The 25,364-nt window shown below is 42.2% G+C and overlaps 3 protein-coding genes across 4 annotated transcripts; 1 reads left to right on the top strand and 2 right to left on the bottom strand.

Moving 5' to 3' along the window:
- Nucleotides 1-280: 280 nt before the first annotated feature.
- On the bottom strand, nucleotides 281-15,314 carry LOC116161322 (insulin-like growth factor-binding protein complex acid labile subunit). Of its 2 annotated transcripts, XM_031474637.1 has the most exons (3): nucleotides 15,157-15,313; nucleotides 6,317-6,389; nucleotides 281-2,866 (listed from the first exon to the last, which is right to left on the bottom strand). In XM_031474637.1, the coding sequence occupies exons 2-3, from the start codon at nucleotides 6,381-6,383 to the stop codon at nucleotides 405-407; spliced, it is 2,529 nt and encodes an 842-aa protein (XP_031330497.1). In that variant the 5' UTR covers nucleotides 6,384-6,389; nucleotides 15,157-15,313; the 3' UTR covers nucleotides 281-404. The 2 variants fall into 2 exon arrangements, with proteins under 2 accessions (XP_031330497.1, XP_031330498.1); XM_031474638.1 differs by lacking the exon at nucleotides 6,317-6,389 and having other exon boundaries at nucleotides 15,157-15,314.
- On the top strand, nucleotides 9,164-10,639 carry LOC116162415 (ceramide synthase 6-like). Its single transcript, XM_031476029.1, has 4 exons — nucleotides 9,164-9,608; nucleotides 9,657-9,777; nucleotides 9,824-10,026; nucleotides 10,075-10,639. Exons 1-4 carry the CDS (start codon nucleotides 9,418-9,420, stop codon nucleotides 10,637-10,639), a joined length of 1,080 nt encoding a protein of 359 aa, XP_031331889.1. The 5' UTR covers nucleotides 9,164-9,417.
- A 3,585-nt stretch (nucleotides 15,315-18,899) lies between the features above and the next one.
- Nucleotides 18,900-20,041, bottom strand: LOC116161878 (protein Malvolio-like). The gene is made up of 4 exons (XM_031475359.1): nucleotides 19,845-20,041; nucleotides 19,536-19,788; nucleotides 19,234-19,491; nucleotides 18,900-18,992 (listed from the first exon to the last, which is right to left on the bottom strand). The coding sequence occupies exons 1-4, from the start codon at nucleotides 19,849-19,851 to the stop codon at nucleotides 18,971-18,973; spliced, it is 540 nt and encodes a 179-aa protein (XP_031331219.1). The 5' UTR covers nucleotides 19,852-20,041; the 3' UTR covers nucleotides 18,900-18,970.
- Nucleotides 20,042-25,364: the final 5,323 nt, after the last annotated feature.

A 25,364-nucleotide genomic window follows, 5' to 3' on the forward strand; every position in this document is an offset into this window, starting at 1 on the left:
TCTTTTCTAACATAGCAGCGTGTTATTCCCACCCCCAAACGTTCTTGGCTGCACCGAAACCAACAAACATCGTCACGGGGACAAGTGATCCCCAACGTCCGGGGAAAAAGACCGTGAGTGGGAACAGCAGATTTCTCACCAAATCCACCTAGATCGTGAGGCTGGGTGAATTACGAAGATTGCAGAGACCTTCCAGGCCGAAAGCGCCATGATCCCACTGCTGCTGACGGCATTCGGAGATATTGTCAGTGGGTAGTACGAATAAGAGATGGAGACGAAATTTAGTGACAAAGCTTTATTAACAACATAAATAAAAAATATAGAAATAGACAGTGCGTTTAATAATTGCCGTTTATATCACAAGTTAACGCGTGGTACCTAAAGCGATTGGTCCTCACTAAAGCCTAACAATAACAGGTAACAACTTTAGGAACGGGTTCGGGATATTTAGTCTTGAAGTGGGCGAGAACTTCCTCGTCCAACGGATTTCCGTCGATCGTTACTGTTTTTAAAGCTTTCAGATCGTCGAACGCGTCCAGGTTTAGCTGCGATAGGTTGTTGTTCCCAAGGCGAAGTATGTACATGTGCTGTAGGGGGGAGAAGCTGCCCGGTTCGATCGTTTCGATTTTGTTGTCCTCCAAGTGGAGCTCCCACAGCAGCTGCAGGTCGTCGAAGGCGCCCGCTTTCACGGTGGTTATTTGGTTATTGTCCAAGTATAGGTATTGCAATTTGAGGGAATTAGTTATGGTACCGGAGTTGAGGGTTTCCAATTTGTTGTGGCCGAAGTAGAGCGTGTTCAGCGAGTGGAGAGGGAGGAAGATATCATCCGGTAGGGTTTCAATGTTATTCGCGGTCAGATCAAGCTGCACGAGCTTCGGGCAATGCGCGAACGTTTCGCTCTCGAGGGAAACTTCGTTGTTGCCCAGCCGGAGGAACTTGAGCTTGGGGGTCGAGATGAAGGCGTCTGGTGAAATGGTTTTGATGCGGTTGGTGCCCAGCTCGAGATAGTCCAGCCCGCTCAGGCCGTTAAAGGTCTCCTCGGATATTTCGGTAAGATCGTTTGTGAACAGCGAGAGGAACTCCAAGTTCGGGAGGCCCTCGAACGCGCCCGATTCGATGGTCGCGATTTTGTTCTTCGACAGGTGCAGCTGGTGCAAATTCAGCAGGCCGTGAAACATTCCCGAGTGCACTACACTTAAATTTGTGTTCTCCAAGTAGAGATACCCCAAGTGGGAGAGCTCGGCGAACACGTTCGGCTGTAGACTTTCGATCGGATTTTGCGAGAGCGTCAACGTCTTTAAGCTCGGCAGGCCGTCAAAGCAGCCGACCTCCAGCTCGGCGATCTCGTTGTTTTCGACCGTGAGGTAGTTCAGTTCGGGCATTCCGGCGAAGGTGCCCGCGTCCAGTTTGCTCAGCTTGTTTCGCCCCAAGAACAGCGAGTTGATAATCTCCAAGTTTCGGAAGGTGCCCGGGGCGATGTGCTCAATTTGGTTATCGTACAGAAGAAGAGTGGTGAGCTTTGAGATCGAGTCGAAGACGCCTTGCTCCAGCCCGCCGATCGCGTTTTCGTACAGCTCCAGCTCGGTCAGTTGAGAGAGATCGGAGAGAATTCCCACGGGAAGATCCGCAATTTTGTTATTCTTCAAGTGCAGCTTCTCCAACTTCCGTAGGCCACGGAACACTGACTCATCAAGGCTTTCGATTTGGTTACTCTTCAAATACAGGCAGGTGAGAGCCTCTAAATCCTTGAAGACGTCACAGTCGACCGATACAATCAAATTCTTATCCAAATTCAACTCCAAGAGCTGGCTCAGACCATCAAAAGTGCCCGAAATTAACGCTTCCAGCTTATTAGAGCTGAGATTCAAGTGAGTCAGCTCAACATTACCTTCAAATATCCCCGGAGACAGCTCAGTTATTTCATTGTGAGACAAATTCAACTTCTTCAACCCACTCAAGCTGTTGAAGATGCCACCAGGTAAACTCGCGAGATGATTGTTCTGCAACTGTAGATTGCTCAGCAGGGTTGCAGCCGAAAAAATTTCCACCGGTAAATCGCGCAGCTTGTTCTTGGACAAGTTTAGGGCGGTCAAATTCGCTAACCGCGCGAAAAGCGAAATTGGCAACTCCTCGATGTCGTTCGATGTGAGATCCAAACTGTCCAATGAAATAAGTGGGGCAAAAACCTCGTCGGGAAACGTTCTGAGCTTATTCTGATCGAGCCGCAACGATTTCAAACTCCCCAAACCGACGAAGCAACCATCATCCAGTTCCTCCATCTCATTTCCGTCCAGCATCAGAGATGTCAACAGGGTGAGATTCGCGAAGACATTCGCCGACAAATGCCGAATATTATTCCCGGACAGCCACAACAACGTGATAAAATTGTTGTTCTTAAAAGTCTCAGGGGTGATCACCCGCAGGTTGTTGTTGTGCAGCTTGGCAGTTTCGAGCTCGGTCAGCGCATCGAACACCCCTTCGGGAATGTTCTCAATTTTATTGCCGTAAAAGAATAAATTCTTCACCTTTTCCGGACCAGAGAACGCATCGTTCGCCATACTCTCAATCGTATTGAAGCCGATGTTTATCTCGTTCAGACTCGCCAAATTCCGAAAAACGCCGGAAGGCATATCGGTGATCGTGTTGAAGATCAGCTTGATGTTCTGCAGGTGACTCATTTCGTCAAAGAGCTCCGACGTCAAGTAATTGATGTTACTCTTCTCGATGTCGATTCCCTTAAAATCCTCGAGCTTCACCTTGTCCCGCACGATGCACTCCTTTATTCCCTGCTTCAGTTTATCGCCGGAATGAACGGCCTCGCAGGCGATCGCATTCCAAAATCGGTAATTAAAAGCGCCGTCCATGTCTGAAAATTAATTGCGATTAGTACCTTGATTTAATGATAATCGCTGTCAAAATGATCTCAGATAATTTGATATAATTTCAAGGATAAATCGATTGCTATAATTGCACTTAACAGGATGATTCGTAATTCGATGAATTTAGATTTTTGTCGTTGTTAAAAAGAGACATTGAGCGATCAAAAGGCACACGAAACCACGAAGGATGGTCGAAACATTCCCTAATGTGAAGAAACGGATATGCATCCTGCATTGAAATCTTGGAAACAAAATTGTACACTTACAGCCCGAAATATTCGAAACGGAAAAACGCTTTCTCGTTCACTCGGTGTACGTCAGGAATTATTTACATTTTTTAGCACGATAAGATTATGGTTATTTATAAACCAAATGATGCTACGTTAAGTTATTTTTCCAGATAACGCAAATGTAAAAGGTTAACATCCATGACGGTAACTGAATTGGAACTCTGGTTCTCTTTGAATTGAAATTTGAAAGAGAATTGAATATTTATAAAAAGTTGGAAAGCCTTTTAAAGCATCTTTAGACTCTTAAATCCATGAAGAGCGGTTTAGTCTTGAATCCTGGAAGAATTATTAATAGCCTCTTTGAAATCCTATCACGTTGAAGTTTTGGACACCTAAAAAAGTGGAAACCTTAGAGCCTTGAAAATGTGCAATCTTTATACATTCACTACTTTAAACTGTGCTTTGGATCGAAAGCCATTTAACTGTTACACTGCAATTTGAGAGATTTAAAGACCTAAGGCTATATCCTGCCATTTTCAGAAAACCACCACAAGAGTACTATGCGAAACGAATCAGGGTTATGGAGAGGGGATATCGAATCCTTCTTTACTATAATTTCCTATAATTCCTAAAAATTTTTCAGAAACGGTCATTAAGTATCCCTTTACCGGGGGGTATTCCATAATCCCCAGAACCCCTGATGGTACGTTCTCTGCGTTAGTTGTTAGGACAAGAGGGTTTCATGAGGATATGAAGATTTCTTCTCGAAAATTATTGTGAGACGCGTTCAACGTTTTGTGGAAAAAAATAGCGGGTGGTCTAGAATACCCCCAGCATATGACAGTTATCCTGCCATTTTCAGAAAACCACCACGGGAGCACTAAGGGAAAGGGATGAGGGTTATCGAGTCCTTCTTTAATTTAAATATCTACAATTTTTCAGCATCGGTCATTGAATATTCCTTTGCTGGGAGATATTCCATACCCCTCAGACCCCCCGGTGGTACGTTCTCTGCAGTAGATCTTAGAAGAAGAGGATTTTATGAAGATATGAAGGTTTCTTCTCAAAAATTATCCTGAGACTGCCGAAGGTTGAACATTTTGTGGAAAAAATTACCGGGGGTTGTGGAATACCCCCAGAATGAATACGACAGTTCCCTTGCCATTTTAAAAAAATCGCCACGGGGGTACCATGGGAAAGGAAAGAGTATTATGGGGAAGAGCAATAGGAATCCTTCACTTCTAATTTTATTTTCGGGAAATTGTCATTGCTGGGGGGTATTCCATACGCACCAGACCAAACTCCCCGATGGAACTTCTTAGGAAAAGAGGATCTCAAGCATATACGTTAATTCCCTTGTCATTTTAAAAAAAAAACAGCCACGAGAGTACCATGAGAAAGGGGGATAAGGGTAATTTACTTTTAAAATTATATTTTCCGGAAATGCGCATTCCATAACCCCCAGACCCCCCGATGGTACGTTTTCTACAGTACTTCTTAGGAGAAGAGGATCTGATGATTTTTTCCCAAAAATAATCTTGAAGTTCATGACAATTATACGTTTTGTGGGAGAAAGTTGCCGGGGGGTCGGGGAGGTATGGGAAACCCCCCAGTATACACGACGGTTCCCTTGCCATTTTCAAAAAATCGCCACAAGAGTACAATGGGAAAGGGAAAAAGGTTATGGGGAAGGGCGATAAGGGCCCTTTACTTCTAAAATTGTATTTTCCGGAAATGGTCGTTAAATCTTCATTTGCTGGGGGGCATTCCATAACCCCCAGACCGCCCTGCGGTACGTTCTCTGCAGTACTTCTTAGGAGAAGAGAATTTGATGATTTTTTCCCAAAAATAATCTTGAAATTCATGACAACTACAAGTTTTGTGGGAGAAAGTTACCGGGGGGTCGGGGAGGTATGGGATACCCCCCCAGTATACACGACGGTTCCCTTGCCATTTTCAAAACATCGCCATGAGAGTATCATGGGAAAGGGAAAAAGGTTATGTGGAAGCGCGATAAGGGTCCTTTACTTCAAAAAATTGTATTTTCTGGAAATGGTCGTTAAATCTTCATTTGCTGGGGGGCATTCCATAACCCCCAGACCCCCCGGTAGTACGTGCCCTACAGTAATTCTTAGGAGAAGAGGATCTGATGATTTTTTCGCAAAAATAATCTTGAAATTCCTGGAAAACTAGGTAAATGTTTTGTGGAAGAAAGTTACCGGGGGGCCTGGGATGTATCGTATATACGGTAGTTCCCTTGCCATTTTTAAAAAACCGCCACGAGAGTACCAAGGGAAGTCCCAGTTCCCTCGGTGGTACGTTCTCTGCAGTACTTCTTAGGAGAAGAGGATCTTATGATATTTTCCCAATAATAATCTTGAAATTTCTGAAAACTAAACATTTTGTGGGAGATGTGTGGAGTACTCCCCAGCATATACGACAGTTCTCTTGCCCTTTTCAAAAAATTGCAACGAGGGTACCATGGGAAATGGAAAAGGTTTATAGGGAAAGGCGATAAGGGTCCTTTACTTCTAAAATTGCATTTTCCGGAAATGGTTGTTACATCTTCATTTGCTGGGGGGGGGGGGGGGGGGGCATTCCATAACCCCCAGACCCCCCGGTGGTACGTTCCCTACAGTACTTTTCTTAGGAGAAGAGGGTCTGATGAATTTTTCGCAAAAAAATAATCTTGAAATTCCTGAAAACTAAATATTTTGTGGAAGAAAGTTACTGGGGGGTATCGTATATGCGGTAGTTTCCTTGCCGTTTTCAAAAAATTACCACGAGAATACCAAGCAAATGGTCATTGAATTTTCCGTTGCTGACCCCCCCCCCCCCCCCCAGAAGTACTTAGTACCTGGTAGTAGCGTGGATACAGAAAAATTCCCCCAGAAGCAAGCAATTTTACAGTTAGGTGCACACAAAAATTCAAGTTAGGCATGTAGTAAAATCATAAAAAAGAAAAAACTAAAACTTTCAAAAATATTTCAAATCATCAATATATTCAAAAATCAAGAAAAAGTCTACAATTCTAGGAATTTCAAAACCATTCAAATTAGGAAAAATTCCAAAAATTCTCCTCGACCAAGTCAAAATTGCATTTTAATCTTTATTTGGTTTTTTGAAATCAGAAAAAACGCCCACAACCTTCGGAAAGTAAATGTACGAGTAAAATTTACCCATTGCAGCAAAAGAGTGGTCACTTACAGCTCGTAGATCTGAAGGTCGACTCCCGGATCGGCATCGCCAACGACGTCTTTCCAGGTTTTTGCATTGGGACCTGTAAACTGATGTTATTAGCTCGAGAAGTATAATAGGCGTAGAGAAAGCGGAAGAAAAACTGCCAAGAAAGAAGAATCAGTCGAAGCAAGGCGCATTCGCAGTTAAGATACAGACGTCGTACATAAATGGGGATCTTCTAATTTATTAATCTGTCAAAACCAGAAAAAAAACGTTCCAACTCCCGACAAACAATTGAGTTTTCCAGAGCACGTTTCCAATTATTACCTTATAAGTTTCTGAAGGCCATTTTCTGCTGTCTAAGAGATACAGGTCTGAGCGAACTTCAGGTGTAGGATTCGGCGAGTAAATAATTGGGTGGGAGAGCGGCATTCTACGTCAAAATTGCGAAGCGAAACTGTATGAATTATCCGCGGCATTTTGACTTTGTTCCGTATTCAAATTGTCATACATTTTCCGAGAAATTGTGGTGTAGTCGATTTTTGGTAAAAAAGCAAGGTTATACACTGCCTTTTTTTGAGCCCCGAAAAAAAAAATTGTCTCATATCGACCCGGGAAAAAAAATTTCTTATAGAATGTGGCCTGTAGATCCATAATTTCAAACAGTTCCAAGATTGGGCTACTAGTTCAAAAGTTACAGCCCTTTGAATTTTTTTCGAAATTGGTTTCTAGTCTAACTTTTGATTGAGAAGTCTGATCGAAAAAGTAAAAAAAAATTGTCTCAGATCGACCCGGAAAAAAATTTTTCTTATAGAATGTGGCCTGTAGAATCCATAATTTCAAACAGTTCCAAGATTGGGCTACTATTTCAAAAGCTACAGCCCTTTGAATTTTTTTCGAAATTGGTTTCTAGTCTATAACTTTTGATTGTGAAGTCTGATCGAAAAAGTACGAATTCATTTGGATTCTACGTACCCAAATTAATAAGAAAAAGTGTTTTCCGGAGAAAGTTTGGTGCAGTCGATTTTTGGTAAAAAACGAAGGTACACTGCCTTTTTTTGAGCCCCGAAAAAAAAATTGTCTCAGATCGACCCGGAAAAAAGTTTTCTGATAGAATGTGGCCTGTAGAATCCATAATTTCAAACAGTTCCAAGATTGGGCTACTAGTTCAAAAGTTACAGCCCTTTGGATTTTCTTTCGAAATTGGTTTCTAGTCTATAACTTTTTATTGAGAAGTCTGATCGAAAAAGTACGAATTGTTTTGGATTCTACGCACCAAAATAAATAAGAAAAAGTGTTTTCCCGAGAAATTTTGGTGCAGTCAATTTTTGGTAAAAAAGGAAGGTTATACACTGCCTTTTTTTGAGCCCCGAAAAAAAAATTGTCTCAGATCGACCCGGAAAAAAATTTTCTTATAGAATGTGGCCTGTAGAATCCATAATTTCAAACAGTTCCAAGATTGGGCTACTAGTTCAAAAGTTACAGCCCTTTGAATTTTTTTTCGAAATTGGTTTCTAGTCTATAACTTTTGATTGAGAAGTCTGATCGAAAAAGTACGAATTGATTTGGATTCTACGCACCAAATTAATAAGAAAAAGTGTTTTCCCGAGAAATTTTGGTGTAGTCGATTTTTGGTAAAAAAGGAAGGTTATACACTGCCTTTTTTTGAGCCCCGAAAAAAAAATTGTCTCAGATCGACCCGGAAAAAAAATTTTCTTATAGAATGTGGCCTGTAGAATCCATAATTTCAAACAGTTCCAAGATTGGGCTACTAGTTCAAAAGTTACAGCCCTTTGAATTTTTTTTCGAAATTGGTTTCTAGTCTATAACTTTTGATTGAGAAGTCTGATCGAAAAAGTACGAATTGATTTGGATTCTACGCACCCAAATTAATAAGAAAAAGTGTTTTCCCGAGAAATTTTGGTGTAGTCGATTTTTGGTAAAAAAGGAAGGTTATACACTGCCTTTTTTTGAGCCCCGAAAAAAAAATTGTCTCAGATCGACCCGGAAAAAAAATTTTCTTATAGAATGTGGCCTGTAGAATCCATAATTTCAAACAGTTCCAAGATTGGGCTACTAGTAAAAAAGTTACAGCCAGGGTATTATCTATTAGCCCACTGGTCCTGAGAAAGAGAGATATCCGCTCGTGCAGAGCTAGTACTCTGGCGCATTACGGTAGGTACTTTACCGCCCAATTAATTACTTTCGATTACAAAGCGACACACCAATATTCAGGGAGTTGCATTTCTTATGAATCATAAGCGAACCCAAACGAAAAATTCAGTGAAACTTCCTCAACACTGGTATTACCCTAAACTGGTATTATCATAAAAGAGAAATTCACCGAATTCACCATAAGATATTCGTATTCACCGGACCGCCCTTGAAAATTGTCTGGGAGGTATGGAGTACTCCCCAGGAACACATTTCGAGGCAGAAAAATTCAGTGAACTAGTATTACGTCGAATCTTCCTAACCTGGTGGTCTTTCTTACTTGGGATTGCTGGGGGCTCGGCTGGGGGGTTTCGTGTTCGTGTTATTCTTTGTGATGGACGTTAGTATTGGATTCAATTCCCGTAAGGATCAAGTGCTCGTGGCTGCTATCGCGGATGAGATGATCTTGGAAATGGACTTTGAAGAATGGAGTGCTTCACGTTGGTAATGAGGAAGTTCCAGTTGGCCAAAAAGTTCTGGTGGTGATCGACAATAGACGAAAACCCCCGATTAGACTTATGAATGTAATTGATTTGATCTGCCGCATCCCAAAAGACAGCGAGGCGAAAAATGATGGTAGTTCACATAAATCTATTGGCGCCATATGCTGTGGTCAAAATGAAACAGAAGGAGATCAATCAAAATGCAGCATAATTTCTACATATTTCCCTCTACATGTCCATTTCCGAAGATTTCGAAACTTCTGAAACGACACCAAAGACAGAGATGGAAGAAAAGAAACGCGTAGACGAGACGAAAATTGGATCACCATGAAACGATAATCGCTAATTAATTTACGCAATATCGGAAACGACAAATCTGCGGTTACTTAATTGAAAAAACCCCTTGTAGAGTGAGTGACTGCGTTTTCACGGATCTACTCCATTGTTTTTACTGATTTCCAATTGGAAAAAATGCACGGTGAAGTGTTGCGCGGTATAATGGATGGATTTTGGAATGAACACGTTTGGTTGCCTCCGAACACAACATGGAAAGACATAGCCCCGGGCTCCAGTGACACAATCCGATATTCCAACCCGAAGCATCTGTACATTCCAATTCCGCTCGCCTTTCTAATGTTGGCATTGCGATACTATCTCGAGCAGTGAGTCTTTTCTCTAACAATTCGCAGATCTAAGTGAGCATCTTCCAGCAAGTGGTTTGCTCCATTAGGAGTGGCGATTGGAATGAAGGAGTACAGATCGAAGACGGCTCCACCAAACGCCGTCTTGGAGAGAGCGTACATGCGTTACAAGCGGGTGAACAATAAACAAGTGAGTGGGAGATTTGGGGTTGGAGTGGATCAAACTGTCTCTTCAGATTCAGGGGTTGGCCAAGCAGCTGGACTGGCCCGATCGAAAGGTGGAGCGATGGTTACGCTTACGTCGAAGTCAAGATCAACCGTCGACTTTGATGAAATTTTGCGAGAATAGCTGGCGATGCCTGTACTACGTCAGCAGTTTCCTTTTAGGTCTGGTAGTCTTGTGGAATAAGCCGTGGTTTTGGGACATTAGCCAGTGTTGGTGAGTTTTGAAGAATTTTTGGCTCCCACGCTGTTATGATCATTTCAGGTTCAACTACCCTCACCAGAGCATCGATATCGGTATATGGTGCCAATACATCATCTCCCTGGCCTTCTACTGGTCGCTTTGCTTAAGCCAATTCTTCGACAGGAAACGCAAGGACTTCTGGCAGATGTTCGGCCACCACGTCGCCACTATCGCCCTGATGTCGCTCTCCTGGATGACTAACATGCACAGAATCGGAAGTCTGGTACTAATCGTCCACGATTCCGCCGACATCTTCCTGGACGCCGCGAAGATGGCGAAGTACTCCGGCTACCAGAAGACGTGCGACGCGATTTTCGCAATGTTCACGCTCGTGTGGTTCGCGACGCGCCTCGGCGCCTTCCCCTTTTGGATACTTCGAAACACGCTGATCGAGAACCCCCCAACCATGCCGATGTTTCCGGTGTATCACATCTTGAACGGACTCCTGATGTCACTGCTGGCACTTCATATATTCTGGACGTATCTGATATTAAAAATAGCGTACAACTCCTTGTATGCGGGAGGCATCGAGGGCGACATCAGATCGAGCAGTTCCAATTACAGCGATGACTCGATTTCTGATTAGCTTCTGTGTGCATCAAATGTAATTTATGTAGGCAATAGATTGATTTATTAAGAAAGAAACTACTGTAAGTTCAAAATCCCCCCCCCCCCCGGTGGTACGTTCTCTGCAGTTCTACGTAGGAGAAGAGGTTCTGACGATGTTTTCCCAGAAATAATCGTGAGGTTCCTAAACGCTGAACGATTTGTGGAAGAAAGTTACCGAGGGGTCTGGATTGGGTCCGTTAACTTGGCCCCCCCACTGAGAGATTTGATAGTCGTATTATTTTGAAATGAATGCGCTCGTTATGCACTCATATGCGCCACCGATAATAACTCTTGCGCCATTATCGTTTTTTAGAAATCCGAAAAAACATTTGGGGGGGGGCCAAGTGAACGTAGCCCCCCCCAGTACGTATTTTGTCCCTTGTAACTAGGTCACCTGATACATTTGGTTATGCGCTCAATTGCGCCACTTGATTTAAAGCTAGCGCCATTACGGTTAAGCCGTGCCAAATTTTCAAAAAGTGGGAGGGCCAACTTAACGTTTTTAAAAGTTACTTTTTTTAACATCTTTTCATACGAAATTGTACTCTCAGGTATGCGCTGAAATGCGCCGTAAAAAGATATCTTTGCGCCATTATTGTTTTTTGGTTATCCTTAAATATATTTGGGGGGGAGCCAAGTGAACGGAATCCCCCATAACGCATTTTGCTACCGGTATTTGTGCCACTTGATACATCTGGTTATGAGCTCAATTGCGCTACTTGAATTAAAGCTAGCGCCATTACGGTTAAGCCATAAAAAATTTTTTAAAAGTGGGGGGGGGGCTAACTTAACGTTTTCAAAAGTTACGTTTTTTAACATGTTTTTTCTACTACATGGTACCTTTCATCATGCGCTAAAATGCGCCGTAAACAAAAATCTTGGCGCCATTATAGTGTTTCAGAAACACTATACAGGGTGTTTTTTTGGAAGCTGTAGTTAAACGATTCTGAGAAAGTAAAATAGGTAAGTTTTTAAAAATTTGTATTTAGGAGTTACTCCGAAGGCCGAATCGATGTAAAATATTTTCAAAATGGACGCACTTCCGGAAATAACTTTTAAAAACGTTAAGTTGCCCCCCCCCACTTTTTGAAAATTTGTCACGGCTTAACCGTAATGGCGCTAGCTTTAATTCAAGTGGCGCAATTGAGCGCATACCCAAATGTATCAGGTGACCTAGTTACAAGGAACAAAATAAGTACGGGGGGGGGGGGGTACGTTCACTTGCCCCCCCCCCAATGTTTTTTCGGATTTCTAAAAACGATAATGGCGCAAGAGTTATTATCGCGCATATGAGCGCATAACGAGCGCATTCATTTCATAATACAACTAGCGCAGGGGGGGGGGGGGGGGGGGCAAGTTAACAGACCCGTCTGGATTACCTCTCAGCATATGCGACAGTTCCCTTGCTATTTTCATAAAACCACCACAAGGGTACCTACCATAGGAAAGGGATGGGTGTTAGAGGGAACGGTTATCGAGTTCTTTACTTTTAATATAATTTTCCACGTTTTGTGGAAGAGTTGCCGGGGGGCCTGGGTGATATGGAATACCCCCCAGCATATGAGACATTTCCCTTGCTATTTTCAGAAAACCACGAGAGTACAATAAGAAAGGGTGGGGGTGATGGGGAAGGGTTATCACCGGAAATGGTAATTGAATCTTCCCATGCCGATGGGTATTACATCCCCTCCAGGTACACAGTACATTAGTTGATGTGGGAATGAAGCTAACGTGGGAGTCTTCAGTACCCCCAGACCCTCCGGTGGCGTTCTCTGCAGTACTTCTTAGAAAAAGAGGATCTGATGTTTGCCCAAAATTAATCATAAGATTCCTACAGGCTGAACGTTTTGTGGAAGAAAGTTTTCGGGGGGTCTGGGGAAGATAAAATGACCACTTCTGGAGAATTACATTAAAAGTACTCCATAATCGTTCTCCATAACCCCCACCTCTTTCCTATGGTAGGTACCCTCGTGCTGGTTTTTTGAAAATAGCTAGCGGACTATCGTATATGCTGGGGGGTATTCCAGACCCCTCGGTTACATATTCATGACAGTTCCCTTGCTATTTTCAGAAAACCACCACCAGGGTACTATAGGAAAAAGATCAGTGTGATGAGGAAGGGTTATGAAGTTCTTCTTTACTTTGAATATATATCTTGCTGGGAGGTATTCTTTTTTTAGAAGACCTTTTAATTGTTGAGCTTGACTCTCAAAGTCTTAAAACACTTGGAGCCCTTCTCCGGGCCTTTATACAATGACATTTTAAAGGTTTAAAATAGTTGAGCCATGCACCTGTGGCGTTAAAGCCTGGAAACCTTAAAAACTGAAAGGTTGTTGTGATTGTTGGAGTAGTTGAAAGCACTGAATTCCTTTATGTCTTGATTTTTGGGCTTTGAAGCCTTGGTACCTAAAAGACCTTAAGACCATGCAGTCTATAATACCTTCAAAACCTAGAAATACAGAAAACTTAATTCTTGAAATCCTAAAGAGTTGAAGTTTTGGGACACCTCAGCCTTGGAGTGTCGGGGCCTTAAACCCTTTAAACCTTGCAACTTTGCAGTGATAAAATATTATAGCCTTAACGTCGAAGCTTTTTCAGAAGATAAAAACCTTAGAAGCTTTGGAGGCCTTGAGAACATGGAAACCCTAAAACCTCTAAGAGAGGGAAAATGTTAGACACTTAAAAATCCACGGTTTCCCGTTTCTGTCTCTCGCTTCGCTTAACCCTTCTGAACTCCGCGTCCTGGTTTCCACTTCGCGTTTACCGGTTCCCGGTCACCGTTTCCTTTTCCAGGTACACATTGCCGTCAACAGTTTCTGTTTGTGTTTCTCAGTTCAATTTTCCAGCCTTCATTATCCGGCTCCCATAAAGTTTCCCATTTCTTGTTTCTCGCCACTCGTTTCCCGTATCTTGCTATTCGCCTTCCATCAACGGTCCCTGTTTCCGTTACCGTTTCCCATTACTACTTTCCTCATACCGTTTCGATCTTAGATTCACGCTACCGACCTCCGTTTCAAGTTCCTCGGTTACCTTCGCAGTTCTCGTGTTCACCACTCCCGTCCGACTATTTCCCACGAGGTTTCTCGTACCTGTCCCCACTTCGCTTACCGCTTCCAAATCACCGGTTACAGTTTCCGGTTACTTTTCTCGTTACCGTTTCGCTTTCCTCGTTCCCCGTTTCCTACTTCTCATTTGCGGTTTCCCGCTACCCACTTGCACCCCCCGCTTCTATCGCCCCCTCCGCATTTCCGTTTGCCGATTCTCGTTTTCTGTATCCCGCTTCTCGGCATTCGTCTCCAGTTAACAATCGCCGTTACCGTTTTCCGTCGCCGTTTTCTGTTACCAAGTTTTCCGTTATCTTTTCCGTTACCACTTCCCGCTACGGCTTCTATTTCCTGTTCACCGTTTCGCTTCCCACTTCCCTCCCCACGTTTCAAGTTCCCCGTTTATTCTCACAGTTTCCCTTTTTAAGAGACATTTTGTGTCATGAGGGCACCATTTTAAAAACAGGTGTCTCCCAATAAATATAGATGGTTTAGCTGTTTTCTGACCCTAATAATTTTAGTCCTCCATACCCCCCCCCCCCCCTTTACTCGCTGGTAGTGATTTCACTTTCAAAACGATCAGCCTATTTTCAGAAATTTTGATGTAAGTAAGTAGTTGGGGAAGAATGTACATATAGGCGGGGGGCTGGAATACCCCCCAGAAAAAAAAGGCGATGTGAATTGCACAATTAGGTGCTAATTAATGGCCGAGTTAATGGCCCTATTCCCGAATTAAACGCTCCTTTATTTTAAAAATTATTACATTTTTTGCCACGTTCATATGAACTCAGCAGAAATCTACCTACCTCAAAAACCAAGAAAATGATAAGTGAACTAACTATAATTAGGTGCTAATTAGCTGCTAATTAAGCGCCCTATCCCCGAATTAAATGCTCCTTTTTTTAATTTATTACATGTTCTGCCAGGTTCATATGAACTCAGCAGTACACTACCTTTAAAACCCAAGAAAATGAAAAGTGAACTAACTATAATTAGGTGCTAATTAAGTGCCTTATCACCGAATTAAATGCTCCTTTTTTTAAAAATTATTACATGTTTTGCCAGGTTCATATGAACTCAGCAGAAATCTACCTCAAAAAACCAAGAAAATGAAAAGTAAACTAACTATAATTAGGTGCTAATTAAGTGAGGAAATTATTCTGGAATTTTTGATTTTTTTAAAATTAAAAATTTGGTCAATTTCAAAGTTTCGAACAAAGTGAACGACTTTTGGGTCGCTACCATGTAATTTAACTAGCAGGCCACCAACGCCACCTATAAGCGGGCGATTAAACCAAGCTACTTTCCAAACAACCCCGGTAACTACATACAGGTGAATGTCTAATTGCGATACCTCTTCAATTAAATAACCTTTAAATTTATCCTCGAAATTATCTGTGCGCAATACAAAAGCGTACAAAAGCAAATGGAGAATAGGTCAAGCACTTACCGATCAATAGCGAAAAAACACTAAATCTCCAGGAAAATGCACATTAACCCCCCGTAGCAAGGATGGGAACACTAATTATGTTTATAAAACATGAATGAATCATACGATAAAACAGACTTGTTCTATTTTTAGCTTGTAAAGAGAATGAGTACCAAGGCCGTTGGGGAGGTGTGGTTTCGATGGAAGGGGACGGCATGCAGTGTCGTAGATGTTACTGTACGTTTTAGTAGAACCAGTGGCGGATTCGCCTACGTTCAATACGAAAGTGTAACTCCGTCGTGTATTGATTGCAGAATTGTACTCCATTAGCAAATAAAAATAACGTTGCTCGAACCTACCAGGAGCACAGGTCCGTTCAAAAGTAAGACAGATTGAAACGACCATTAACACTGGCCGAGAGACTTATAAATGGTTTACCTAAAATGGTCCAGAAAGGAAGCAAAACACCTTTTGCGTATTATGGTCTCCTAATATCCAAGAGAGCACATACTGAGAGTATCACAATCACAGATTGCAATGTGGTGCCAAAGATAATGACAGGGTACGTAACACGCGTCCCCTGATATTTCATCAGGACGACATCAGAGAAGCAAGACAGTGAAAAAGAACCAAATTACCTACCATGTTCTCCTGACACGCGATTCTCCTATAAAAATAAATGCATCAGGAATGCAGAATCTAAAAAAAGATAGAAACATTGATAAGCACAGGCACTACGTTCACTCGAGAAGACCAAACGCCTAGCTCCAAGCTTGAGGCAATTATTTTAAAATTGATGAATATCCGAGGAGGTGCAAAAATGAATAAGAGACGCCTTCATTGTTTAATCAGGAGTACACAATGCAAAGTGGTGCAAAATCTGTCCCTTTAAAATTGTCGCATCAGGCATACAGAATTCAAACGTGTCCATAATCATTGGGAACTATGTACGCCTAATGTGAGTTCCTCTCTTAAATTGTTGTAACAGGAACACGGGATGCAATAGTATTGACAAATACTTCGTTGAGGAAGTGGTGTCTTCCCCAGAGCTTAGTTTCTTTTTTATATTGTTGTATTAAGGGTGCCGAATGCCAGCGGAGGTGAAAAAAACACTTCGAGTAAACTTTTTAAATTGTTGACCAGGAATACTGAGTGCAAACGAGTGCATAGTTATTGGGCACTGCGTGCTCCAAATCTTGGTTTTTCTTATAAAATTTGTTATCAGGAATGCAGAATGTAGTAGATGTCTCTTAAAAATGTTGTAACAGGATGCAAGCAGACGCAATAATAACCAACTCGAGGACGTACTGAGGTTAATTAAAGTTATTGGCAATTGTGTGCACTGTGCACCAAAGGTAAGTTTTTCTTATAAAATTTCCTATCAGGAAAACAGAATGCAGCAAATTTCTCTTAAAAATGATGTAATAGGAACGCTGAATGCGAATAGATGCAACAGTATTGACAAACACCTCTTTGAATAAGTACTGTGTTAGCCAGAGCTTAGTTTCCTGTTGTATCAAGGGTGCAGAATGCCAAGAGGTGAAAAAAACACTTCGAGTAAACTTTTTTTTTAATTGTTGACCATGAATACTACTTGCAAGCGAGTGCGTAGTTTTTTGGGAACTACGTGCGCCAAATCTTCGTTTTTCATCAGGAATACAGAATATAGTAAATCTCTCTGAAAAATGTTGTAACAGGAACGCAGAATCCAAGCAGATGCAATAGTATTGACTCGTGAGTGAGTACTCTGTCTGCCAGAAAATGTATTGTCGTACCAACCGTGCAGAATGCCAAGAGTAGGCTTTCTTTACCAAATTGTTGGAATTAGATGCGCCAAAGCTTAGTGTCAGGAATTTTATCTTGAACATGTTGCAACGGGAACGCAGAATGCGTTAGACTACAAACGCATATCTTCGGTTGAGATGTGACCTGTAGAATCCATAATTTCAAACAGTTCCACGATTGGGCTACTAGTTCAAAAGTTACAGCCCTTTGAATTTTTTTCGAAATTGGTTTCTAGTCTATAACTTTTGATTGAGAAGTCTAATCGAAAAAGTACGAATTGTTTTGGATTCTACCCACCAAAATTAATAAGAAAAAGTGTTTTCCCGAGAAATTTTGGTGCAGTCGATTTTTGGTAAAAAAGGAAGGTTATACACTGCCTTTTTTGAGCTCCGAAGAAAAAAATTGTCTCTGATCGATCCGGAAAAACAATGTTCTTATAGAATGTGGCCTGTAGAATCCATAATTTCAAACAGTTCCAAGATTGGGCTACTAGTTCAATAGTTATAGCCCTTTGAATTTTTTTTCGAAATTGGTTTCTAGTCTATAATTTTTGATTGACAGGTCTGATCGAAAAAGTACGAATTGTTTTGGATTCTACGCACCAAAGTTAATAAAAAAACGTGTTTTACCGAGAAATTTTGGTGCAGTTGATTTTTGGTAAAAAAGGAAGGTTATACACTGCCTTTTTTTGAGCCCCGAAAAAGAAATTGTGTTTGATCGATCCGGAAAAACAACGTTCTTATAGAATGTGGCCTGTAGAATCCATAATCTCAAACAGTTCCAAGATTGGGCTACTAGTTCAAAAGTTACAGCCCTTTGAATTTTTTTCGAAATTGGTTTCTAGTCTATAACTTTTGATTGACAGGTCTGATCGAAAAAGTACGAATTGTTTTGGATTCTACGCACCAAAGTTAATAAAAAAAGTGTTTTCCCGAGAAATTTTGGTGCAGTGATTTTTGGTAAAAAAAGGAAGGTTATACACTGCCTTTTTTTGAGCCCCGAAAAAGAAATTGTCTCTGATCGATCCGGAAAAACAATGTTCTTATAGAATGTGGCCTGTAGAATCCATAATTTCAAACAGTTCCAAGATTGGGCTACTAGTTCAAAAGTTACAGCCCTTTGAATTTTTTTTCGAAATTGGTTTCTAGTCTATAACTTTTGATTGAGAAGTCTGATCGAAAAAGTACGAATTGTTTTGGATTCTACGCACCAAAATTAATAAGAAAAAGTGTTTTCCCGAGAAATTTTGGTGCAGTCGATTTTTGGTAAAAAAGGAAGGTTATACACTGCCTTTTTTTGAGCCCGAAAAAAAAATTGTCTCTGATCGACCCGGAAAAACAATGTTCTTATAGAATGTGGCCTGTAGAATCCATAATTTCAAACAGTTCCAAGATTGGGCTACTAGTTCAAAAGTTACAGCCCTTTGAATTTTTTTTCGAAATTGGTTTCTAGTCTATAACTTTTGATTGAGAAGTCTGATCGAAAAAGTACGAATTGTTTTGGATTCTACGCACCAAAATTAATAAGAAAAAGTGTTTTCCCGAGAAATTTTGGTGCAGTCGATTTTTGGTAAAAAAGGAAGGTTATACACTGCCTTTTTTTGAGCCACGAAAAAAATTGTCTCAGATCGATCCGGAAAAAAAATTTTCTTACAGAATGTATTTGGGGGATTGCTAGATGTTAATCCCGCGGGATCCCGGTATTTGCGGGATCCCGCAAAACTTTAAATAAATTAGCGCGATCCTAGTTGAGGTATTGGGTACTTTGGGTAAGTTTTTTTTAAATTTTATCAGGAGTACAGAATGTAAACGTATGAGTAGCTTATCATGCATGCGCTATATGCGCCTAAGGTAAGTCTCCTGTGTAATTGTTGCACACATATGCGCAAAGTAGGTATATCTGTGATTGGTGTATCAGGAGTACAAAAAGCAAGGAGGTTCAAAAATGGTCAGGGTTACTTTGTCAATAACGTAGATTAAGTTTTCTCGAAGTTTAATACCAAAAAATACAAATATGTGTACTAATACTAATAGTCATCGGAAAATGGCTGTTAGGAACGTAGTAGAGTCCATCTGCAATTACGAAAAGGTTAGAAAAGTGCAGAAATTATAGTGAACAGGAGCGAGTAAACATCGGAGTGTGTGGGAACATAGGTTGAGTCCAAGATGGGTGGGAGCAGAAGTGCTTGGGGACAGGGGTACATGATCGTGTGGAAACGGGGGAGTTGGGTGTGAACAGGGAGTAGGAACGGGTGTTGGTGGGAACAGAAGTGCAAGAGGGAGTATGGGACAGGAATGGCAGCCTTGGACTTACGGCATTCCTTGTGCATCAATGCTTGGTCCCCAAACGTATTTATTGATTATCGGATAATTCATTAACCTCTTCGCTCCCATAAATATCACCATGTGCACAGTGAGGTAGATACAAAATAGTGTGTACACCACGGCCACGACTGCAAACAGCAGCCAATAGTACCAAGTCATATCTAATCCAGCAATTGTCGCCAAAACGAAGTAGGTATTAAGTCCTACGATACCCAAACTAGTGAGAATGGCCATGAGGATATTCCCGCTAAAATTCAAGTTATTCCCACGCAATTCGAGCGCGACACTTACATTCCATTGACAAACTCGCCCATAATTTCCACGTTGCTCGTAAACGCAATTGTGGGGATCAGCGCGAAGGGCAGCTGCACGCTCATGACCACGTTTAGAATATCGTTAAAAGACGTCAAGTTCTGAATCGTGCTGAAGAACGCGAGGCAGAAAGTCGGAACGATGGCGATACTTCGAGTCAGCAGGACGCGCTTCCAACGGACCCAGTGCAGGTTCAGGAAACCCTCCATCGCGAACTGGCCGGCGTAGGTGCCTGCGGGGTTAAGCTCGGTGACGGCTCGATCGAGTGCCCGGCCGGCGAAAACTTACCTGTCATCGTCGAACTTTGTCCGGACGCCAGAATGCCCACGGCCCATATGTAGAGGGCGGCAATTCCGAAGGTGCAGCCCAAGAAAATGCCACCCTTGTAGATGTCGGCGTCGACATAGTGATCGTCATCCTGGAAAGATATGATTGGTACCCGCTTAACTTATGGCGTTAGTTGAGAACGCATGGAATTTTAATTGCCGTCATTGGTTTCTTTAAATTGGGGATTCTTCTTGAAAGGATCTGAGATCTCCAGAACTCTCAATCAAGTCCCGATGATTAAATGGTTTGTGGAAGAAAGTGTTACCATCAAGTCTGGGGGTATTCCAATACTCCCTAGTAGACAACAGGTCTATTACCATTTCCAAAATAATAAGGGGCTACTGAGGTTTATAGGGAAAACGTTATCGATGCCTTCTTTATTTCAACACAATTTTCCCGAAATGGTCTTCGCTTTCCGATACTTTTATGGTATTTTCTTGATGAAATGGTAATACGTATTTGGTGATTTCAGGTTTTCTTAGACAGTGTTTCGTTACTGTGGTATTTTTTAAATTGGTATTTCCTGGTATTCTTCTGGTATTCTCACGTGTTATTTTGGTGATACCTGATAGTTTCTGACATTATTGTAACGGAAACGCTCCAGACATGACGTCGCCTTTGGCGCTCTGGAATTTTCTACGCGCGCGATAGTGGGATTTGTATAGGAATATTCGAGACTTATCCGGTAATTACGCGAGTGTTCTGGACTTACATTGCTTGCGTGTATAAATGGTTGCGGACCGAACATCGCAGGGAGTTTACTACCGAACGAGATCGAGTACGGATGAAACATCGAGCGCGGAAATATAAATTGCGAAGTGTGTGATATAAATAATCGATACAAATTGTACAGTTTTTATAGTGTTTTAGTTTTGTTTAATAAATATTGATATAAATCGAACCCGAATTTATAAATCACGTTACATTGGTGTCTGGTGTGGGGTTAATGAAATTAATTAAAAGTAAGATTAAATTAAGTGCTTGTGCTTGTGTATGCCTGTAACACGATCTGCTGCCGGTAAAATGGAAGAAACGATGCTCAAGTTGCTCCATCAAATCCAAAATGGCCAACAGGTGTTGCAACAAGAAATGAAAAGCAACCAAGAAAAGATGGAAAAAAATTCTAGAAATTTTGAAGGGAAGTTCGAGAAAATGGAAGAAAATTCTAGAAAGATTATCGAAGAAGTCTCTAAATCAATTGAAGAAAAAGTTGAAGATAGAATTACGGAAGTTTCCAAAACATTTAAAGCAACATTCGTTGAGATTGAGCACAAGTATGAAGAGCTGCGCGAGCAATTCTTGCGACTGACTACGGAAGAGCGTACTAGTAGTGCCCCAGATGAATTACTGATGGACCGTCTTCTTGAGGTGCCACAGCCTACTCATTACAAGAAGGTCGACCCAGAAACAAATACAAGAGTAGAAGGCGACGTTCAGCAAGCCCGAGTAAAGCCACCTACTTTTGATGGTAAGATTCCTTGGACCACGTACGTTCGACAGTTTGAAGCAGCGGCTGCGGCAAATAAATGGACTCTTCAAGACAAAACTACAGCCCTGATTCTTGCTCTGAGAGGAGATGCTCTGGATGTGTTGCGGACCATCCCCGAGGATCAACAGAACTTCCAACAAATAGTAGCGCGACTCGAAATGCGATATGGCGATAAACACCTTCAGCAAGTTTACTATGCCCAAGTCAAGAACCGAATGCAGAAACCTGGAGAAAGTTTGCAGGAACTTGAAGCGGACATCGCTAGACTGATTCGATTGGCATACCCTACGGCACCGGAGAGCTTTCTTGATCAACTGGCTGTACAAACATTTATCGATGCCGTTCGTGATGGAGATGCCCAGCAGGCTTTGAGACTGGCTAGGCACGACAAAATTGAAAAAGCTTTGGCCCATGCGTTAGAATTCGAAGCCGCCAAGAAAGCTAGTCACGGAAGTGCGCGAGTACGTATGGTGGAACCTCGCAGTGACAGCCGGGTAAGAACCATGGAAGAGGAAGGGGGCTCTGAAAGTTTTGAAGAAAAGGTCAGTAAAGTAATGGAAGAAAAGGTCAATAAAGCAATACAGTCACTGGCAAAGAAACGTGAACCACGATGTTGGAATTGCGGCGAGATTGGACACGTTCGCCGCAACTGCCAAAGACCATTGCAGCAGTCGGAAAACTAAGAAAGGTCGACAGGAAGGGGCTATCGTCGACCTGCAGAAACAAAGCCCCGATCTTCACTGTAAACATTACGTCGTCTAGAAAAGTTCTGAGTTTGTACATCGACGGCCGAGTTAATGGAGAAGACAGATCCTTGCTAGTAGACACAGGTGCAACAAGAACTATTGCAAGACCAGAGTTATTGAAGAATCATTCTCGGATCTCATCTTCGACCGTGCAGTTAAAAACAGCAACTGGTGAAAGAATAAAAACGCACGGAGAAATACAAATGTCTGTCACCATCGGAAAGACCACCATCAATCACCAGGTGCTAATTGCTGATATTTCTGATCAATTCATCTTGGGGATGGATCTTCTTAAGAAACTCGGAGCTGTGTTAGACGTGAAAAAGGGCGTGTTAAATGTCGGCGATGAAGAACTCCCTTTCCATGAAGACAAAGAAGATGTCATCCGCCTGTTAACCACTCATGACGTCATTATACCCGGACTTAGTGAAAAAATTATAATGACCACTTTAGATGGATATTGTCGCCAGGGAAGCCTACGGATAGTCGAAGCACTAAACGAAAAGGAATTTCTAGTGGCTAGGGCTCTGGTAAAAGTTCAAAATGGCGTTCCGATTCGAATTATGAATTTGAAAGATAGTCCTGTTAAGCTAAGCAAACGAACTGTAGTTGGACAGTGTGTGCCCATCTCGGCTACTCGCTCTGTGAGATCGGAAAATCTATCTAAAGGAAAGTATCCAAGAGAGCTGATAGACATGGTCATTAAAAACACCCCAGATTTGGACAATAGACAACGACAAAAGGTGAAAAATATGCTTGTGGAATTCCGAGATGTGTTCGCGGTAAACGACCAGGACAAGGGCAAGACAAGCATAGTCACCCATAAAATAAATACTGGCAATTCCCAACCGATTAGACAACAGCCAAGGCGACTCCCATTGGCTAAACGAGACGAAGCGGAAGAGATTATTAGAGACATGAGAAAACAAGGTGTCATCGAGCCATCGAATAGTCCTTGGTCATCACCGATAGTGCTTGTAAAGAAGAAGGATGGCTCCACAAGATTTTGCGTTGACTACCGTCTGTTAAATCGGTCACCAAGAAAGATAGCTATCCACTGCCAAGAATATACGACACCTTGGACACTCTATCTGGAGCCCAATGGTTTTCCACACTCGACCTAAAGAGTGGTTATTGGCAAGTGGGGATGGAATCGACAGACCGAGAGAAGACCGCGTTTTCTATAGGCTCTGGACTTTGGCAATTCACAGTAATGCCTTTCGGATTGTGTAATGCCCCCGCGACGTTTGAGAGACTTATGGAAGCAGTTCTAAGGGGACTAACGTGGCAGACATGTCTGGTATATTTGGATGATGTAATTGTCGTAGGAAAAACTTTTGAAGAACACCTAAAGAACCTGAGAGAGGTGTTTGGACGATTACGAGAGGCCAATTTAAAACTAAGTCCCAAGAAATGCTTTATGTTCCAAAAAGAAGTTAAATATTTGGGGCACATCGTATCTCGTGATGGTGTTACAGCTGACCCAGAGAAGATTATAGCGATTCAAGAGTGGGCGATTCCTGAGAACAAGCAAGAGATTCGAAGTTTCCTCGATTTGTGCACCTATTATAGACGATTCGTGAAAGGATTTGCCAACATTGCCAAACCATTAATAAAGTTGACGGAAGAGAGCAATGAGTACGAATGGAGTGAAGACTGTCAAAGAGCTTTCGAACATCTCCGGCAAGCTCTTACTAGCGCACCTATCCTTGGCTACCCCAGAAATGAAGGAAAGTTTGTGCTAGATACCGATGCCAGTAACACCGCCATTGGAGCTGTTCTCTCTCAATTGCAAGACGGACAGGAAAGAGTCATTACCTATTTCAGCAAAGTACTGTTGAAACCCGAGAGGAATTATTGTGTGACTAGGCGAGAGCTCCTGGGTGTAGTAAAGGCATGCGAAAATTTCCATAAGTACCTTTACGGCCGCAAGTTCCTGATAAGGACAGATCATGCAGCGCTAAAGTGGCTCTTGCAGTTCCGAAACCCAGAAGGACAGGTGGCAAGATGGTTAGAACGTCTTCAGGAATATGACTACGACATTGAACACAGGGCTGGAAAAGTTCACAATAATGCAGACGCTTTGTCAAGAAGACCGTGCAAGGACAACTGCACACATTGTTCTAAAATAGAAGACAAGATTGGCCATCTGCGACGAACAACTGTAGAGAGTGAGGAATGGAAGCCAAGCGAAATCAAAACGGCCCAAGAAAACGACCCAAGTATAAAAACTGTTCTGAATTGGATGCGCCACGGACAAAGACCAGGCTGGCAAGACATTAGTGCCACAAGTCCTGAAGTAAAGAGTTATTGGGGCCAATGGAATAGCCTGACTCTGAAAGACAACCTGTTGTATAGGACCCTTGAAAGTGAAGATGGCACCGAATCGACGCTGCAATTAGTAGTACCTAGAAGCAAAGTGTCGGAAGTATTGCGAAAATTGCATGACGGCTCTTCCGGAGGACACTTTGGTATTACGAAAACGTTACAAAGGGTACGTGAGCGATTCTATTGGGTCAACCGTAAAGAAGATGTCCGCCGATGGTGTCGAAAATGTGAGTTATGTGCTACTGGAAACGGACCAGTTTCCAAGAAGAAGGCACCCATGAGGCAGTATAACGTTGGTAGTCCGATGGAACGAGTTGCTATCGATATCGCAGGACCGTTTCCAGAGACAGATGGCGGAAAGAAATATATCCTAGTGGCTATGGATTATTTCACAAAGTGGACTGAAGTTTACGCCATTCCAAACCAAGAGACAGCAACAGTTGCAGAAGTGTTGGTAAAGGAGTTCTTTACACGTTTTGGTGTTCCTATAGAAATCCATTCAGACCAAGGAAGGAACTTTGAATCGGCTTTGTTCCAAGATGTTTGTCGATTGGTAGGAGCCAATAAAACCAGAACAACGCCTTTGCATCCTCAGTCAGACGGAATGGTGGAGAGAATGAATCGAACGATGGGTAAATATCTTTCAAAAGTCGTGGCAGAACATCAGAAAAATTGGGACCAGTACCTCCACCTGTTCCTTATAGCATATCGATCAGCCGTCAACGAGACCACGGGTCAGACTCCTGCCTGCCTTATGTTGGGTCGTGAACTACGCCTTCCATGTGACCTCGAGTTTGGGCGTAAACCCCATGAAGAATATGTCGCAGATGAAAATTATGTTGACCAACTAAAGGCGAAGATGAACGACATTCACGACTTGGCTAGAAGTCATATTCAGATTGCCAGCGATCGCATGAA

This window comes from Photinus pyralis, unplaced genomic scaffold, assembly GCF_008802855.1.
Source record: "Photinus pyralis isolate 1611_PpyrPB1 unplaced genomic scaffold, Ppyr1.3 Ppyr1.4_LG10, whole genome shotgun sequence".
NCBI classification, from domain to species: domain Eukaryota; kingdom Metazoa; phylum Arthropoda; class Insecta; order Coleoptera; family Lampyridae; genus Photinus; species Photinus pyralis.